Source organism: Anopheles merus, chromosome 2L (genome assembly GCF_017562075.2).
Source record: "Anopheles merus strain MAF chromosome 2L, AmerM5.1, whole genome shotgun sequence".
NCBI lineage: Eukaryota > Metazoa > Arthropoda > Insecta > Diptera > Culicidae > Anopheles > Anopheles merus.
Window position 1 is genome coordinate 35,252,510 of NC_054083.1, and position 19,229 is coordinate 35,271,738.

The 19,229-nt window shown below is 47.4% G+C and overlaps 2 protein-coding genes across 9 annotated transcripts in view; one reads left to right on the forward strand and one right to left on the reverse strand.

The window, feature by feature from the left end:
• The window catches only part of LOC121591372 (inositol 1,4,5-trisphosphate receptor), a 40,424-nt gene extending 25,212 nt beyond the window's left edge, over positions 1 to 15,212 (forward strand). For 2 of the 4 annotated variants that reach the window (XM_041911772.1, XM_041911773.1), the window contains exons 4-13: positions 756 to 2,666; positions 2,918 to 3,249; positions 3,338 to 3,636; positions 3,894 to 4,187; positions 4,975 to 6,464; positions 6,535 to 7,239; positions 7,703 to 10,337; positions 10,413 to 10,750; positions 12,035 to 12,973; positions 13,050 to 15,212. In XM_041911772.1, the coding sequence (XP_041767706.1) occupies positions 756 to 2,666; positions 2,918 to 3,249; positions 3,338 to 3,636; positions 3,894 to 4,187; positions 4,975 to 6,464; positions 6,535 to 7,239; positions 7,703 to 10,337; positions 10,413 to 10,750; positions 12,035 to 12,973; positions 13,050 to 13,136 (9,030 nt within the window). In that variant the 3' untranslated portion in view covers positions 13,137 to 15,212. The remainder of the gene's footprint in view (positions 1 to 755; positions 2,667 to 2,917; positions 3,250 to 3,337; positions 3,637 to 3,893; positions 4,188 to 4,974; positions 6,465 to 6,534; positions 7,240 to 7,702; positions 10,338 to 10,412; positions 10,751 to 12,034; positions 12,974 to 13,049) is intronic. The other 2 variants (XM_041911774.1, XM_041911775.1) reach the window with 2 other exon arrangements.
• Positions 15,213 to 18,026: 2,814 nt separating this feature from the next.
• Positions 18,027 to 19,229, reverse strand: part of LOC121594876 (rho-related BTB domain-containing protein 2) — a 39,561-nt gene continuing 38,358 nt past the window's right edge. For all 5 annotated transcript variants that reach the window (XM_041918647.1, XM_041918646.1, XM_041918643.1 and 2 more), the window contains one exon: positions 18,027 to 19,177. The gene's annotated coding sequence lies outside the window, so the exon portion shown is untranslated. The remainder of the gene's footprint in view (positions 19,178 to 19,229) is intronic.

The window sequence follows — 19,229 nt, forward strand, 5'->3', positions numbered from 1 at the left end:
TCGTTGTAATGTCCGTCGTGGGTTCAAGCCTCTTATTGTGATCGGTCCCCTGTTGCTAGGACTTGACTATCAGGCTGGTACCTGAATAAGTTTCGAAAGTCTTACAGAGGCCGACATGTGCCAAACAGAAGACTAATACGAATCAATAATTGTTCGGTATAATATGCAACGAAGAATTCGAAGAATCTGAAAAATCTTAAAATAATGAGTTTTGTTCATATGTTGACCCATAAAGTTGTCTATTTTGAGTTTGAGTTCAGATTTCTTAGATACTGTTCAGATATTTCCAATGACTTTGGATTGCGTTGAATACCCCCATGGCTATATAAAAGTCCACTAACAACCTCCAAAAAACTTGCCGAAAAACTTCTAAAGGTGATTTGTTCATTGCTTGACTTCTGATCGTTTCCAAGTCAAGTCGTCCTATGAAGAAAATGAACAGTTAAAAGTTCCAACTTCATGTTGATGATTGCTGACTTTTTCCTTTTCAATGTCCAAGTTTGACCGCTGCTACAAGACCATGGATTGAGTCTTGGACTTGGTGTGGCATTCGATAGAAAGTTTTCCATCGCCCCTCTCCCAACACTAATTTTGGGTATAATTTTCCCCTAGAGTACCATTTGTACGTCGGTCACACACACCCAATACGTGACAGTTGAAGACAGTTTTACAGCTCCCCCCCCCAAAGGAGACTTTCATTAATTTGTTCCTCCCAATTTCCCTCTTTCTCCCAAACAAAAAAAAACCCTCCACAGCACGCGGCCGAAATAGAGAAGAAACAGAATGAGTCGGAAAACAAGAAGCTGCTCGGCACGGTCGTCCAGTACGGCAGCGTCGTCCAGCTGTTGCATCTCAAATCGAACAAGTACGTCACGGTCAACATCCGGCTGCCGGCACTGCTCGAGAAGAACGCGATGCGCGTGTACCTGGACGCGAACGGCAACGAGGGCTCCTGGTTCTACATCATGCCGTTCTACAAGCTCCGCTCGGCCGGTGACAATGTGGTCGTCAGCGATAAGGTCATCCTGAAGCCGGTCAATGCAAACCGGCAAAATCTGCACGTAGCCGCCACGTACGAGCTGCCGGACAACCCAGGCAGCAAGGAGGTGAACGTGCTGAACTCGTCCACCTCCTGGAAGATAACGCTGTTCATGGAGCAGCGCGAAAACCAGGAGGACGTGCTGAAGGGTGGCGACGTGGTGCGGCTGTTTCACGCCGAGCAGGAAAAGTTCCTCACAATGGACGAGTACAAGAAGCAGCAGCACGTGTTTCTCCGCACCACCGGGCGAAGCAGTGCGACGGCCGCCACCAGCAGCAAGGCGCTGTGGGAGGTGGAGGTCGTCCAGCACGACAGCTGTCGGGGTGGAGCGGGACACTGGAATTCACTGTTTCGTTTCAAGCATCTAGCGACCGGGTACTATCTGGCGGCGGAAATCGATGAAGATATCTCGCGGACGGAAAAGTCGAGCAGTTCCAGCCACCCACAGGGCGGGGACTCGTTCCGTCTCGTGCCGGTACCACATTCGACCGACATTGCGTCAGTGTTTGAGCTCGACTCGACGACCATCACCCGTCCGGAAGGGCTTGTGCCACAGTCGAGCTACGTGCGGTTACGGCATCTCTGCTCCAACACCTGGGTACATGCAACCTCCGTGCCGATCGATATCGACGACGACAAGCCCGTCATGTCGAAGGTGGGCTGTTCGGCGATCAAGGAAGACAAGGAAGCGTTTCAGCTCATCCCGGTATCGCCGGTCGAGGTGCGTGACCTAGACTTTGCCAACGACGCGTGCAAGCTGCTGCTGGCGATGAGTACCAAGCTCGAGAACGGCACGATATCGTCCAACGAGCGCCGTTCGCTGATCGCCCTACTCCAAGACATTGTGTTCTTCATCGCGGGGCAGGAGAACGATCAGAACAAATCGGACGCACTGGATCTAACGATCAACAACCCGAACCGCGACCGGCAGAAGCTGCTGCGCGAGCAGTACATCCTGAAGCAGCTGTTCAAGATCCTGCAGGGTCCGTTCCAGGAGACGAAGAACAATGATGGTCCGTTCCTGAAGATCGATGAGCTGGGCGATCCGAAGAATGCACCGTTCAAGAACATCTTCCGGCTGTGCTACCGGATACTGAAACTGAGTCAGCAGGACTACCGCAAAAATCAGGAATACATTGCGAAACACTTCGGGCTGATGCAGAAACAGATCGGGTACGACATCCTGGCGGAGGATACGATCACCGCTCTGCTGCACAACAATCGGAAGTTGCTGGAGAAGCACATTACGGCGGCGGAGATCGAAACGTTCGTGGGGCTGGTACGGAAGAACATGCAGAGCTGGCAGTCCCGGTTTCTGGACTATCTGTCCGATCTGTGCGTGTCGAACAAGAAGGCGATCGCGGTCACGCAGGAGCTGATATGTAAGAGTGTGCTGAGCTCGAAGAATGCGGACATACTGATCGAAACGTTTCTGCGCGAGGTGGACGATGATCCGCTCGGGTATTTGAGTGAGCTGGAGCGAGGCAATCGGGAGTTTACCGAGATACGGGAGGTGGATGAATCGAGCTCGGGTGTGGAGGGTGATTCGAAGGGCACCACGAACGGGAAGCGAAAGCTGGACGAGAAGAAGCGCTACGAGGTGGTGCTGATGTGGACGAATCGAACGGTAAGTGTAGGGAATACTCACTCTTTTCAGTGATTTGAATCTGAGTATATAAGATTTCGATCATCAACTCGCTCTAACTCAGAGAGTGAGTGAGTTGAACCCAAAAAGAGTGAGTAATGTAAACTTTGAAATAGACTCTTGATACTGATTTGAATTCTTACAGCTTCCAACAACTCACTCACTCACTCTTACTCAGTGCGTACTCTAGTAGACAGTCATTAAACCGTGGCAATTCTGCATCTCCATTCTAGCAATCAAAATCCATGAGTCGGCTAGCCCAAGGGCTCAAGATCGGGCGTGCAGTGGATACGGCCATCCTCGACTACTACCGGCACCAGCTAAACCTGTTCTCGAACATGTGCCTCAACCGGCAGTACCTCGCACTGAACAACCTCTCGCCGCATCTCGACATCGATCTGATACTGCGCTGCATGTCGGACAAGACGGTGCCGTACGATTTGCGTGCGTCATTCTGCCGCCTGATGCTGCACCTGCACGTCGACCGCGACCCCCAGGAACCGGTAACGCCGGTCAAGTATGCGCGTCTCTGGTCCGAAATACCAACCGTCATGTCAATCAACGAGTAAGTGAGGCGCGGGTTTATGTGATTACGTGAGATATCCGGGTACAGTAATGTCTCTCTCTCTCTCGCGCGCGCGTTCTGTCTGTAGTTACGACATCGAGAAGCAACTGGACAGCAACAAGGAAGCGGTACGGGCACGGTTCAACAAAACGATCGCGTTCGTGGAGGACTACCTGTGCAATCACGTTGTCTCGAAGATGTGGTTCGCCGACCAGGACCAAAACAAGCTCACGTTCGAGGTGGTGAAGCTGGCGCGCGATCTCATCTACTTCGGGTTTTACAGCTTTAGCGATCTGCTGCGGCTGACCAAAACGCTGCTCAACATCCTGGACTGCGTGTCGAGCAGTGAGGCGGACGGGACGGGCCTCCCGACTGGCCATATCGATTGTAAGTGTCGCGGGAGACTGTTATTTTTAACGCTTCTTCTTTCAACATTAACCGTTTGTTAAGTTAACTTTAAGTCTTAATGTTAGTAGTAGCGGGAGCATTTTCGATGGATTGTTTTTTTTTTCTAACTTTATGTCTTCGGAACGGAACTCGTGATTTTCCGTTTCTTTAATGCGCTACTAACTACGAGCCACGTTCGAACCTGTTCCTGTCCATTGCACGCTTGACGAAATGGCAACACTAACACATACTAACAGCAGCAGCAGCAGCGGGGGAACAGGGAACCGCACTGCCCGGGATTTCGGTGCAGGACGAGGACACTGGCAAGGAGTCGACCGGTCGGAAAGATTCTAGCGACTCTAGCGCCGGGGGCCTGCTAACGACCGAGTTTGGGCTGCCCAAAAAGCTGAACCGTTCCGCCTCGACCGTGGCCGTGCTGGCCGCCATCGAGGCGACGAAGAGTGCGGGCAAGTTTCGCTCCGGCAGCATCCCGGAGGCGAACATCGGTGGTGGTGGTGGTGGTGGAGTCCCCGGTAGCAATGATGGTGGTGGTAAGTCTGGGTCATTTGCATGGCAGCGTTGCTCGCTTTAGATATGTAGTTTTGTACTAAAATGCCTCTCACTACACTTCTCACGGAAAAATCCTAATCCGAGGAATGCACAATCTCAATGTAGGTACCCTAGCCAGTCCGGTTTGTGTGCTGGAATTATTCAATTACGCTATAATTTAATCTGCCCGTTTTGGAGCAATCCTATTACCTCGTCTAGGCGGATGAAGACATTATGCACGTTAGTCATAATTTAGCACTAATTATATTTTAGAGTACCTTCGGGATTCAGCCACTCCATAATTCCCCTAAACAACACGCCTAATCATCACACCCAAACACCCACCGCTGAACTCCTGCTTTCCTGCCACGATATTATTCCGCAGCACATTGACGCACATTTTGACTCCTCCTCGTTATCTCTTCTGGGACTAATTGAATCCTGTGCCATGATAAAGCTAGCTGCTGGGTTCGGGCACTGTATTTGACATCATCATTTGCGTCAATCTCTTTCTACTGGCACAGCCGGGTTGGAGTACGATGAAAGGAATTGGGAGCTAATCAAAAACATAAATTCTCGGCTTCTCGGTGCCATCATGATAATGCGAGAATATGAAAACCTTCCAAACTGAACGTATCTTGATGTCGTAGTGCTTGTATGTGGTGTCTTTTCCTTAAATTGGCTACTGAAATGTTGTTCGAAATTTCTGCCTTCTCCACGCTATAGTGTTCTTTCTATCTTCCGATACATTAAAAGTCATTTGTTTTCTAAACTTTCACCCTCTTTCAGCGGAAGGCGGAGTATTGCGACGCATTGGTGATATGGGTGCCGTCATGACCTCGCTCACGCTCGGTCCGATCTCGACCGCAATCGTGTCGCCCACGATACAGCACCGCAAGTCCGTTTCTCAGCTCATGAAAGAGTATCCGCTCGTGATGGACACCAAGCTGAAGATCATTGAAATCCTACAGTTCATTCTGGACGTACGTTTGGACTATCGCATTAGCTGCCTGCTGTCCATATTCAAGCGCGAGTTTGATGAGAACGAACAAACGGCATCGACCGGTGCGGCACTAGCGCCCCCTACCGTAATTGTTCCCGAAACGCCCACAATCATACCGCCCGGTGGTGGAGGCGTTCCCTCTACTTCGAACGACACAACATCTGCCGCAGTTTCGGTGGTGCTGCCGCCAGCTGACAGTGTGTCGCAGGACGCCAACAGTAGTATGGGTGGAGATACAACTTCTGAGGTATCACTAACGCTGAGCAACACAACGGTTGAAAGCACTACTACCACCAACGCGTCCGATTCGACCTCGGAAGGGCACGGCACAATGTCGAGCGAGGGTGGTACTTCCGTGACGGACGGGTTAAGCAGCAGCGTCGGGTCCAAAGCGACCGACACTAGCCTTCCGCCGACGGCGGAGAACATCAATTTGCGGCAGAAAAACATTGACCTTGAATCGATCGGCTACCAGGCGGAAGGTATCTTCGGCTGTACCGAGGACACGTACAATCCGCTCGATCTGGACGGGCAAGGTGGACGGACGTTCCTGCGCGTACTGCTACATCTGATCATGCACGAATATCCTGCGCTGGTGTCTGGTGCGCTGCATCTACTATTTCGCCATTTCAGCCAGCGGCACGAGGTGCTGCATGCCTTCCGGCAGGTGCAGCTGCTCGTGTCCGACAGTGATGTGGAGTCGTACAAGCAGATCAAGTCCGATCTGGACGTGCTGCGGCAAAGCGTGGAGAAGTCGGAGCTGTGGGTGTACAAGTCGAAGCAGACGGATGATCTGCTGGCCGGTGGTGGAGGGGAAGGTGGTGAAGGAGGCGATGGTTCCGGGGGCAAAGGTGGTGAGCAGGGTGAGGGAGGAGCTGGAGGTGGTGGTAAATCGGCAAGCGCTAAGGGTAAGCCGGAGCTCGTGAAGCAAGAATCGCAGCTTAACTTCGATCAGGGGCCGGAGCTGAATCCGGAACAATCGCAAGAGTACAAGAAGATACAGCAGATACTGATACGCATGAACAAGCTGTGCATCACGGCAACCGGGCCGGACGGGTTTGTGAAGCCACGGAAGCACGAGCAGCGCCTACTGCGCAATGTTGGAGTGCATACGGTCGTGTTGGACCTGCTGCAGATTCCGTACGACGAGAAGGACGACTATCGGATGAACGAGCTGATGCGGTTGGCGCACGAGTTCCTGCAAAACTTCTGCCTAGGCAACCAGCAGAACCAGATACTGCTGCACAAGCAGTTGGATTTGTTCCTGAATCCGGGGGTAAGTTGGTTGCGATTGTCCTCATTGGGACACACTAATATCTCCACTCTGTTGTCTTGTCCCCATGTAGATACTGGAGGCGGAAACGGTGTGTGCCATCTTCAAGGATAATCTGAACCTCTGCAATGAGGTGAGCGATAAGGTGGTGCAGCACTTTGTGCACTGCATCGAGATACACGGCCGGCACGTGGAGTATCTGAAGTTCCTGCAGACGATCATCAAGGCGGAGAATCAGTTCATACGCAAGTGTCAGGACATGGTGATGCAGGAGCTCGTGAATGCGGGCGAGGAGGTGCTGGTGTTTTACAACGATAAGGGGTCGTTCAACTACTTCGTCGAGCTGATGCGATCGTACAGCGCGGGTACGCTGGCCGATCCGAGCCCGCTCATGTACCATATCGAGCTGGTGAAGCTGCTGGCCTGCTGCACGATGGGCAAGAACGTGTACACCGAGATCAAGTGCAACAGTTTGCTAGCGCTGGACGATATCGTGGCCATGATATCGCACCCGGATTGTATTCCCGAGGTGAAGGTAGCGTACGTGGACTTCCTGTGCCACTGCTACATCGACACGGAGGTGGAGGTGAAGGAGATCTACTCGTCGAACCATATGTGGTGCCTGTTCGAGAAGTCGTTCCTGATCGATATTAACAACGTGGTGAAGGGTGGATCCTTCACAAACAAGCAGCTGGAGAACTACGTCTGCAACGAGGTGATGAACATACTGACGACCTTCTTCAACAGTCAGTTTTCCGACCAGAGCACGGCATTGCAGGTTAGTAGTAGTAATTGGTTTTGAACCCATGTCTCCCGTGTACTGGTGATTGAAGATCATTGTTAATTTTCGATTGTGCCGATTAACGAATCACAAGCGGCATACCGCACCGGAAGAGCCACGGGTGGAGGAAGGTGGACCGGCCAGCTTGTGGGAAACGCAGCTGAATCGAATGATCTTGGGCCAGCGGTACCAGATCAAGCGATTGCTGCGGCAGAACAGCTTGAACGATGTTCGGCTGCCGATGTTGAAAAGGCTGTTCCTCAGTCAGGCAAGACAAAAAGACACTGTGGTGTGACTTTTCAGTATCGCTAAAAGTTGAAAAGGTTCGCTCGATCATTTTGTAGACAAGCTAGGGCGTGTTTGAAACCCAGTGTTAATGCTTTTAAGCGCCATCTTGCGGCAAAACAAGAGAAGTACATTACTGGATACTAATCTTCTTTTCCTTGGTACTCCTTCACAGAAACGGCAGCTAATCTTCGTCAAGATCCTGCAAAACTCCTTCAAACTGACGCAATGCAAAGGGCTCACACCGTCGCAGCGCTTCAACGTGGAGAACTGCATCCGCACGCTCTCGGAAAAAGCGAAACCACGCGGCATCGCCATCCCGATCGATCTCGAGAACCAGGTGGTGAAGATGTTCAACAAAACGGCAATGCTTTCGCGCCAAACCAGCAAATGGCTGCTAGTTACCAAGCAGACCAAGATGGAACGCTCCCAGTCGCAGATCATGCGCATGGATCGGAGCATCATCGAGGGACTGCAGGACATTGTGTCGCTGCTGGAGGACAAACTGAAGCCGCTGGTCGAAGCGGAACAGTCGCTGCTGGTAGACATCCTGTACCGGTCGGAGTTGCTCTTCCCACTGAACACCGAATCGCGCAAAAAGTGTGAGACCGGTGACTTTATCCGTCATCTCATCAAGCACACCGAAAAGCTGCTGGAAGAAAAGGAGGAAAAGCTGTGCGTGAAGATACTGAAGACGCTCAAAGAGATGATGACGATCGATTGTGATTACGGCGATAAGGGTGATCATTTGCGGACGATTCTGCTGAAACGTTACTTTGGGAATGATTTCACCCTGCAGGCACCGGTGGCAGCACTGCCGGGAGCGGTCGGCCCGGCCGTTTTGCAGCCGGCGAACGTTTCTACGGCTGTTGGGTCACCGATGGCGAGTGTGTCGCACGGTCCGGGTGCGAAGTATCTTATCCGGGCTGGGCGTACCCTGCACGAGGTACAGAACCATCTCGACAAGGAAGGGGCCAGCGATCTGGTCATTGAGCTGGTCATTAAATCCATCAACTCACCGTCGATCTTCGTCGAAGCGATCGAGCTGGGCATTGCGCTACTGGAGGGTGGCAACCCGATCATCCAGAAGGGCATGTACAACAAGTTCCTGAGCAACGATCTGAGCCAGTCGTTCTTTAAGGTGTTCTTCGACAAGATGAAGGACGCACAGCAGGAGATAAAGTCGACCGTCACCGTGAACACGTCCGATATGGCGGCGAACAAGGCAAGCGAAAGCAAGGTCGAGGGCAAGGATCTGGACAAGATCGGGCAGCGCAAGAACGTGAACAAAGTGAACGGGATCGTCATTACGGAGGACTTTAAGGAGGAGCTGCAGAACGCTGCCCTCATGACGCAACAGTCGTACATAAACGCGCGCAACCTAGCGGCCGCTTCCGACGGGACGGGTTCCGATAATGGAGATGAAAATTCGCTCATGAGCATTGGCAGCTCGGCACTGGAGGACATCCTGGCGGAGAAGCTCGAAAAGCACAAAGACAAGGACGAGAACAACAAACTCTCGAACAAGGTGCTGGTGATGCAGCCGATCTTACGCTTTCTGCAGCTGCTCTGCGAGAACCACAATCCGGAGCTGCAGAACCTGCTGCGCAATCAGAACAACAAGACGAACTATAATCTCGTGTCGGAGACGCTCATGTTTCTGGACTGCATCTGCGGCTCGACGACGGGTGGGCTGGGATTGTTGGGGTTGTACATTAACGAGAACAATGTGTCGCTGATCAATCAGACGCTGGAAACGCTCACCGAGTACTGTCAGGGACCGTGCCATGATAATCAGAACTGCATTGCGACGCACGAATCGAACGGGTTGGATATTATTACGGCGCTGATACTGAACGACATCAATCCGCTCGGTAAGAACCGGATGGATCTGGTGCTGGAGTTGAAGAACAATGCGTCGAAGTTGCTGCTGGCGATCATGGAGTCGCGCGGGGACAGTGAGAATGCGGAGCGCATCCTGGCGAACATGAACCCGAAGCAGCTGGTGGAGGTGGCGTGCCGGGCGTACCATCAGGACGAGAACATACTGATGCTGCTGAACCAGAGCGATGGTGGAGGAGGTGGCAGTGGTGTTGGTGGTGGTGGTGGTGGTGGCGGCGGTGCTGGAAGTGGTGCAGGTGGAGTGGATGATGGGTATGGAGGCTTACGGCACGATCTGGGTGATGATGGGCACGATGATGATGATGTTGGGGTATCGCCGAAGGAAGTCGGACACAACATTTACATCCTGTGCCATCAGCTGGCCCAGCATAACAAGGAGTTGGCGGGATTGCTCAAGATCGATACCTACAATGGTAGTGGTACGGCTGGTAGTAACGCGGCCCCCATTGTGCCCACCTTCCCAGGCGCTAATCCGAGCAGCCTCGGAGGTGGACCGCCCAGCAGTGCGAGTGCCAACAGTGCGGCAAGCAAAGCTAACAGCAAAACCAACCAGGCACTGCTCTACTATCAGACGCACACGGCACAGATTGAAATTGTGCGGCACGATCGAACGCTGGAGCAGATCGTGTTTCCGATACCGGAGATCTGCGAGTACCTGACGAAAGATACGAAGGTGCGCGTGCTCAATACGGCCGAGCGGGACGATCAGGGCAGCAAGGTGGCGGACTTTTTCGACCGGCACGAGGCGATGTTCAACGAGATGAAGTGGCAGAAGAAGCTGCGCGGCCAGCCGGCACTTTTCTGGGTCAGCAGCTACATGTCGCTGTGGAGTAACATTCTGTTCAATTTGGCCGTGCTGATCAACTTGATTGTGGCGTTTTTCTATCCGTTTGAAAATGCTCTACCAGGTAAGGAATCTTAAGCGAGGCGTGGAATTACTTTACACTAAAAGTATGCTTTTCTATCTCATCTATTTCAACTAGAACTAAGCTTCCATCTTTCGTCCCTGATCTGGATCGTCATGTTGGTATCGCTTGCGATCGTCATCACGCTACCGCGTCAATCGGGCATCAGGACGTTCGTGGTGGCCCTCATACTGCGGCTCATCTTTTCCTGCGGTCCCGAACCGACGCTCTGGCTGCTCGGATGCATCACCGTCATCATGAAGGGTGTGCACATTATCAGTCTGATGGGTAACTACGGTACGCTCGAGAAGCACTTTGTGTCGATCATTACCGATGCGGAGCTGCTCTATCACTTCTTCTACCTGCTGTTCTGCGTGTTCGGTGTGCTGCTTCATCCATTTTTCTTCTCCATTTTGGTAAGTGTTAGTGGATTAGTGTTACAGGGCTTCTCATTCCCAGGTACCGCATCAATCCAAAGGAGATCTCAAGAGCAACTAATTTTGAATCTATACTAGTTCGGAAACTAACCATGATTCATGACCAGTACTGATTCCAGTACTGAAACTGATACTGAAACCATAAAGGTCCTGGAACTGATCACGAACCTATACCGGACCTTGTGTCGATCACAAACCCATATCGGTCCTGGAACTTTAGGTCCTAGATCACGTACTCTTACAAGTCCTGAAATTAATACTCAACCCATATTGGTTCTTATCACGTATATCTGGATCTCGCATCTGGATCTTATCACCCATAATGGCCATGAAACTGATAATGAACCAATACCAGTCCTGGAACCGATCACAAACCCGTACCGATCTTGGAACAGATATTTAACCGCTAGCGTTCCTGGATTTGATCACAAACCCATGTTGATCCTGAAGCTAGTAGAACTGAAACAATATTGGTCCTAGAACTGTACTTTAACCGATACCAGTTCTGGAACCAATCAACGTCCTGGAACTGATACTGTACTCATACCGATCCTGAAACCTATCACAAACTTATACCGGTCTACTGAAACTGATATTGACTCCAAATCGTTCCTGAAACTGATCCGGATCCTATACCAGTCTCGGAACTGATTCCGAACCCATACCGGTCTAGGAACTGATACTGGACCCAAATCTGTTCTTGAAACGATCACAAATCCATATTGATACTGGAATCGATCATGAATCCATATCGGTCCTGGAACTGATATTGAACCCATACCGGTTCTGGAACTGATTCCGAACTTATACCGGACCTAGAATTGATACTGAAACCATACCGTTCTAGGAACTGATACTGGACCCAGACCTGTTTTTGAAACGATCACAAATCCATATTGGTCCTCGAATCGATCATGAACCCATATCGGTCCTGGAACTGATATTGAACCCATACCAGTTCTGGAACTGATTCCGAACTTATACCGGACCTAGAATTGATACTGAAACCATACCGTTCTAGGAACTGATACTGGACCGAAACCGGTTCTTGAAACGATCACGAACCCTTACCGGTCCTGGAACTAATACTGATCCCATACAGGTCCTGGAACCGCACCCATATCGGTTCTGAATTAGCTCCCAATTTCATTCCGGCCGTGGAACTGCATCTGTAAATGTTTTATAACGAATCTTGAACCTGTTCCGGGTCATGGATGAATGTGATGATAGTGAGTCATAATATTTCCACCGTTTCTATTGCAGCTCTTCGATGTGGTGTACCGTGAAGAAACCCTGCTCAATGTGATACGCTCCGTAACGCGAAACGGGCGATCGATCATCTTAACCGCCGTCCTAGCGCTCATCCTCGTCTACATGTTCTCCATCATTGGGTACATGTTCTTCCGGGACGATTTCCTCGTGCCAGTCGATGAAGAGTACACACCACCGGCCATTCCCACAGCCGGAGATGCCGGATGCACTGGAGATTCCGCAACCGTCAGCCACATGGTACCGCCGGACGTAGTGGAGCAGGTAGTGCAGGCAACCTGCTCGAAGCCCCCCGGTACCGCCAGTACCGAGCTAGCCGACGAGGGTGGCGAAATGAAGGAGCGCGGCTGCGATTCAATGATCATGTGCATCATCACCACCCTCAACCAGGGCCTAAGAAATGGGGGCGGCATTGGTGACATACTGCGCGCGCCAAGCCGTAAGGAGACGCTGTTTGTACCGCGCGTCGTGTACGATTTGCTGTTCTTCTTCATCGTCATCATCATTGTGCTGAACCTGATCTTTGGCGTGATCATCGACACGTTCGCCGATCTGAGAAGCGAGAAGCAGCAGAAGGAGCTCATCCTGAAGAACACCTGCTTCATCTGCGGCCTCAACCGGTCCGCGTTCGACAACAAGACGGTCAGCTTCGAGGAGCACATCAAGAACGAGCACAACATGTGGCACTATCTGTACTTTATCGTGCTGGTAAAGGTGAAGGATCCGACCGAGTTTACCGGCCCGGAGAGTTACGTGCACGCGATGGTGAAGGCCAACATACAGGATTGGTTCCCGCGACTGCGAGCGATGTCACTGGCCGCCGTCGATGGCGATGGGGAGCAGATCGAGCTGCGCAGTTTGAAGAATCTGCTCGAAACGAACCACATTGCGGTGCGGGAGCTGATGACGCAGATCATGGAGCTGGAGAATAAGGTGAGGCTTTAGCTGGAACCTTTTGCAGTGTGACTGAAGAGTTAATTGCTTCCCCGTTGTTTTTGCCTTTTTCTAGATGACGGAGCAACGCAAACAGCGGCAAAGACACGCCCTGCTCAACCCAACCACGTCCACATCGTACCAGTTCTACCCACAGCTCTGATGCTCGTCGTCCGCCCTGCTCGGTGAGGATGGCCGGCGCAAGCTGATGGCCTAAAAAGCAGTGGAATTGTTCTCGGAACATTATTTGTGATACGGACGGTCCTTTGTGTTTTGTTTTTTGGTCAGTTAGTCTATTTAAATGTTATGTCCTGGAAGAGGAGGATGCTTCTCTTCGTCCCTGAGTGAGTCGATCGTTTTGATAATGTTTTTTGTTGTTGATTTTCACCCATTTTCAAGTTAAACTTAATGGCGTGTGGTTATGTTTACCCGCTGCTCAGCGTCCCGAAAGTGAGTGAGTGTGTGAGGAAGAGAAATTGTTAATGATGTAAAATGAGAGCGAAAGAAAGAGAGAAAGAGAGAGGGTGTACAGTTTAGTCTTTCCTATAGGCCAATTTAAACCGTAGCGTGTAGTTGCGTAGAAAGAGCTCTTAAATGTTGAACGAGCTCAGTAAGTTAAGCTGCATGTTATTTATGGATTAATTTTATAAGCACACAGCGTACACACTCACAAACCGTTTCTTAAATTGTAAAATCAATCACTTCAACAGATCACTAAATAAGTAAGCCTTTTAGAATACAGGAAAACAGTGTTCGATAATGAATGATTCTATACGATATATATGAGTGTGAGTGTGTGGCGAGAGAGAGAGTGTTTTTGTAGCTTTTAGGAGAAATTGTTTACATTGTGTTGTTTCTATATCGTCGTTTTCTAGCTCTACAATTTTAGGCGTCGTTGTGATCCGTACCGTACTTGCACATTCTCTAAACTCATTCCTATGGCACACTATTTGGTAGGGCGCCGCTACCACTCACTAACCAAACCGTGACTCTTTTGCCGTGAATCTCTAGAACTTAATCCCACCCCGTCTCTAGTAGCGCGTTGTTGTTGGCTTTATGGCCGTTAACCTTAACAGACTGACCTTTTATACTGTTAGCACACCGTGTTTTTATATCCAATCCCCTATTGTGCTTTACTAATTAATAGCAAAATCCATTTCCAAACCCTCTCTGCACTGCGACAACCTCTGTACCGCTGACAATAATTGTGATTGTGAAGAAAATCCCCCCCCCCCGGTTAGAACTAATCGCTAAATCTCTTAGAACCGTTCATCCCCTTAAGACTCGTGACTTATTGTACCGTGAAGAAAGTTTAAAAGCAATTTCTATACGAATCTTACCTATCTAAAACCTAGCAAATCGTAACGCAAGCAACGAATAATCGTTATAATATTGCTGCCATTCAGTTTTATATGCAATCTGTGCAATCTTTTGCCGTAACATCACCTTACTAGAGCGCTAAACCTGTGTGTGTGTTTCTTTGTTATGATCTGTTCCTTAATATTGTAATTATGTTGTATTCTTCTGTTTGATTGTTTCGCTTTCTACTCTGTTCCACGACTTTGTTTATTGTTCCTTTTACGGTTCTTGCTGTGCTTATCTGTACTGTTTTCGCAACATAAAAAAAAACATTGTTGAAGTTCTCTTTAAAGTATACACGATAAAATTTAATAAATGAGCACTTCAACACACTTTACTGTTCGTGTAAATGCGCGAGGCGTGTTATTAGTGAAAAGATACAAGGAGGAGAGGAATTAAGAGTTCTTGTTGTCTTCACCCCGCACGTTTGCTGTTTAGTCAAGCTGCGTTGTATATCGTAAAGTACGTTTAATAAAAGCACGATTGTTTATTAAAGCGAAAAAAGGGGGTTAAAAAATAAGATAAAATGGAAAATACATACCGCAAAGAGATGAGAAAATAAGACACAGTTTCAAAAACTCCCAAAATTACTTTACGTTGCCACGTGATACATATGAGCGAAATCAAACTAGTGAAAAGAAACGTTGCAAGGAGCAGAACTCAAAAACAGACAGAGGGATTGAACTAAAGAATGAAAAAAAAAAAACAAGCACATAATAGACTCAGAAGTGAATAGTTTGTTAAAAGTAGAGCAAACAATGCCTGCAGCAGCTCACCTTAAATATAAACTCAAAACAGGAAAGCATTACACTTTAGACTAGAGAGCAAAGCAAAATAGATATGTGACACTTAGTGAACGGTGGTATGTCAAACAAAGCAAAAACAACCTTACCAACAACCTACTCTAAAATTCTACATTTCTTCAAAACAAGGTTTTGCTGTAACTGGAAAAAACAAGGTGTTGTGTCGACTTTCAATGTTATAAAAAAGTGGAAAGAAATTGACAAACAATTTCGTTTCGGATGCAGAATTAACAATTTGAACCACCCATTCGTTGTTGTTTACTAGGAGGAAGAAGCAGACACTCCCGTTTTCCGTTTATATCACCGAGTTCGGGCTGCACGAGCGGTTTTTGGTCGTTACAATTACTGCCTGCCTGCAAGGCTCACCGGGGAGAATCGCATCCGGGGAGAAAACGGGGAGATGAATTTCGATCGCTTGGTTTGGGTTAAAAATCTGATTTTCTTCCCCTCTTTTCCGGTTGGTTGGTGCTGTTGTGGGGACTACATCTGATTGGTAATAGTAGAAGCCCCTCTCCCTCAGGCGTTAGCTCAGTGCAGCGCTATTTACAACAGAGACACGATCGAGAATCAAGTACGAAGATCGTGCGGGGAGAAAGGAGAGGGGAGACTGTTGTTAGGAGGGTGATGGGAGTTTCACAATTATGGTCTTACAATTAGCATTACTACTGTTATTATTATTATTATTATTAGTATTCTTGTTACATCAACTAGAGCGCAGTGGATTAATCACAATACGGTTGTTTTTTCTTTCTCCTTCTATTTTACTTGGTTGCGTTTTATATCCCTTTTTGTTCCTACATTTGCTATTAAATAGCATTGCCAACTACTACGTACGTATCCTTTTTTTTTTTGGTTTCTTTTGCTTTCTGTTCAACAGTACAGTTTTTTTTTTGTCGAACTATGTTCACTTCTACGTTTCGTTTAATGCCTTACCTTTATGTAAAATGCCGTTTTTCACCTCTGCTAGGTGTTTGCTTCCATTGCTGTGCTGTTGTTTTCCTATGTGTTTGCTTCCTTTTGGTTTGTTTTCCTTTGGCCGCCATTTTGTATTTCTTTCTCTCTTCATATTTACTACTCATTTCTTATCCCAAGTGATTTCACTATTCCTTTTTTCGATCCAGTCCACTTTCAAAATTTGAATTTATCTTATTAAGTTTGCAAAATGTAGTGTGCACACAGCGCGAGCTTTTGGAAGGAATGGAATGTTTCTACACGAAAAGAAAAAAAACCCCCACTGGCGGTTCTAAAATTTGACCCTTCCTTTTTGCTTCAGTACAGCGACGACAAAAATGGCACACGGACACGGCAAATGGCGGCGCAAGGCAAAGATGCTGAGGGCTGCAGTACAGTACAGTACAATAGAAGTAATACAGTGCGTACCGTAATTATAGTAACTATGGTAACAGTAATACATATGTACGTATGTATTGCAGGAGAACAAGGTTAAATCTTATAAGATTTTCGAAATTGTTTGACTGTTTTTTTTTTTCAATTATATTTTTGGATTCGAAGCACGATTGCACGCCTAGAAATATTTGGCATACGATAAAAAAAACGTAAGAAAATTTCAAAAAATCTCGAACAAAAAAATCCGTCTTCCATTTTCTTGTTTGTAAAACCCTGTAAAGGATACGAAAGAATGAGGCACCAAAGAATTAATAATTGCAGTAAAGCAAATCAACTAATACTGCGCACCACTTCTATTCTTACACTACGCACTGTTTTACTTCACTAGCGATAAGAGCGATTAGAAAGTTTTGTATTTGAAGTGTGCAATCGTCTATTCATGTTCAAAGTTAATGTACCTCCCAACCCTTCAGGCCCTTTCCAACTAGCGCGGTATAAGTATTAGTAGCTACGGTTTATCAAAAAGAGAGCCCAATTTGTTGGTAGCTATCGCAAAGACGCTCGCTCAAAAGCTCCGAATTTGACAGTTGACAGTTTGGTGTTTATACTAAAGCGTGCTGCGTGACGTTTGAGTTTCCGTCCCCGCGTCGATATTCTACGGTGTTGCATTGAGGGAAAGACACGCACACACACACACAAGCACACGTGACAAAAAGGTGGTGAACTCTTTACGATTAATTGTTGTTACCTACTACACGATTGCACTACTACATCACCACTGGTTGTTGGTTTTTTTTTTTTGGTTTATAAAAAATGAGGCAGTTTCCACGTGTTTTTAGCATTGTTTTGCTTGGCTGCTTTTTCTCTCTTTTTTGTTTGTTTGGTTGTTTCAACTTCTACTACTCTGGACAAATACCGCTTCTCTGAGGATGCTTAGCTACTCCGTTAATGTTTAGTGTCTACATCTCGCTGTTAGCGTCCTACACAATTGACACACACACACACACACACTACGTGATCCACACTAGTCGATCAACACGCTAATCGATCGAAAGCCAGCTTACAATCGTCTACGATTAACTACTCTGCTCAAGTTCTGTAATCCGTTGTTGTTGTGTTGGTGTAACTTATATATTTCGTAATCGGTTGTCAGTAGTAGAACCAGCTGCACTGACGGGAAGGAAACTGTATGATGGTTACTATGGTTATCTGTGGTGGTCGTTTGGAAATGAAATTTAAATACTTTAGTTCCACTGAAAGGTAGGCGATGAGGGAATAAAACTGAAATTATCGAGAACAAATTAAATAAATCCAACAATTCACAAACAATAATAATTAAATAAATATTCGGACAAAATATACTAAAATAATAATAACAATAATAATAATAATAATAATAATAATAATAATAATAATAATAATAATAATAATAATAATAATAATAATAATAATAATAATAATAATAATAATAATAATAATAATAATAATAATAATAGTAGTAGCACTTAATAATGCACACAAAAACATAAAACACACACTGTACGTTCTCGTTGACCAAACGACGTTGACTTTTATTGAAGAAGTCTCTTACTCTCGTACCGATATAGCATCATCGGAGGGGAGGTCGCGTGTAAAAGAAAATGCTTTTCACACATTATATAGCGATGGTTGGTTTGTTTTTTTTTTCTGTTATTGTTATTGTTTAACTAACCTAACATTACGCATAACCTACATGCAAACGATATTACTGTTTTTGCATTTGAATAAAAAAAAATCGCACCTCAAAAGCAACACAACGTACACGTGTGATGTGATTAATTTTGGTTAGAGCTTTCGCTTCTGTTGCTCTTTGCTCTTTGTTTCGTCGCAAGAAATACGTCATTACGGCAAGCAAGTGAAATTGTTCCTTTGTCTAGAAATCCATGACGCGTGATTAATATGTGGTTTTTTGTTCGATTGACTTCTGTCTTCCTTCGTTTGCCAATAATTACACATTTAAAAAGCAAACGCCTAACTCGCGTTGTAATGCCATCCGTGGAATGCACAAACTGCCAGTACATAGCATGCCAAATAGGAGGCAAAAGTTGAGAGGAAAAAAGGGAATAAGAAAATAATATATTTTCTACTAACTTTTTGTTTTTTTGAAGGGGAACGAGCGGCAAAGCACCTCGTTTCATATAATGCTGTGTGTGATTTTGTTGCTGCACCATTCTGTGGTGTTATTAAAGCGTCCTCCCCGTAAGGTCACCCTGCTTAGCACAAGTTTGATAAATAGATACACCTTTGCGTCCTAATTTGCGTCTTAAACTGCATTCTCCTGAGGTGGTGTATGGAGTGGGGTGTCCACTACTACTACTACTGCTACTGCACTGTGAACGAAGGGGATAACTTAACCTTTACTGCTACTGAATTCTGCTCACCGGACTGTGCGCCGACGGGACCCGTGTGTTTAATGATGATGATTTCGGTTTTGCCAAGGTGAAGGATGCGTCGTGATGCGGCGTTGTTTTAAACAGCAGCTGCTGCTGCTTGCACAGGGAGGAAACGATGGTACGGACTAAACGCTCAATAGCCATCCAGCGGTGGCTACCGCTGCAGCAAATATTATGTGTAGATCTGGAAGATGATCAGGATGCTGAGGATCGTGCAGATGAAGCAGATGAGCACCGGCAGGATGACGATGAAGCGGAGCGATCTGGGGAAGAAAGAACAATTTTTGATAAGAATCCACAGCGACGGAAATAGAA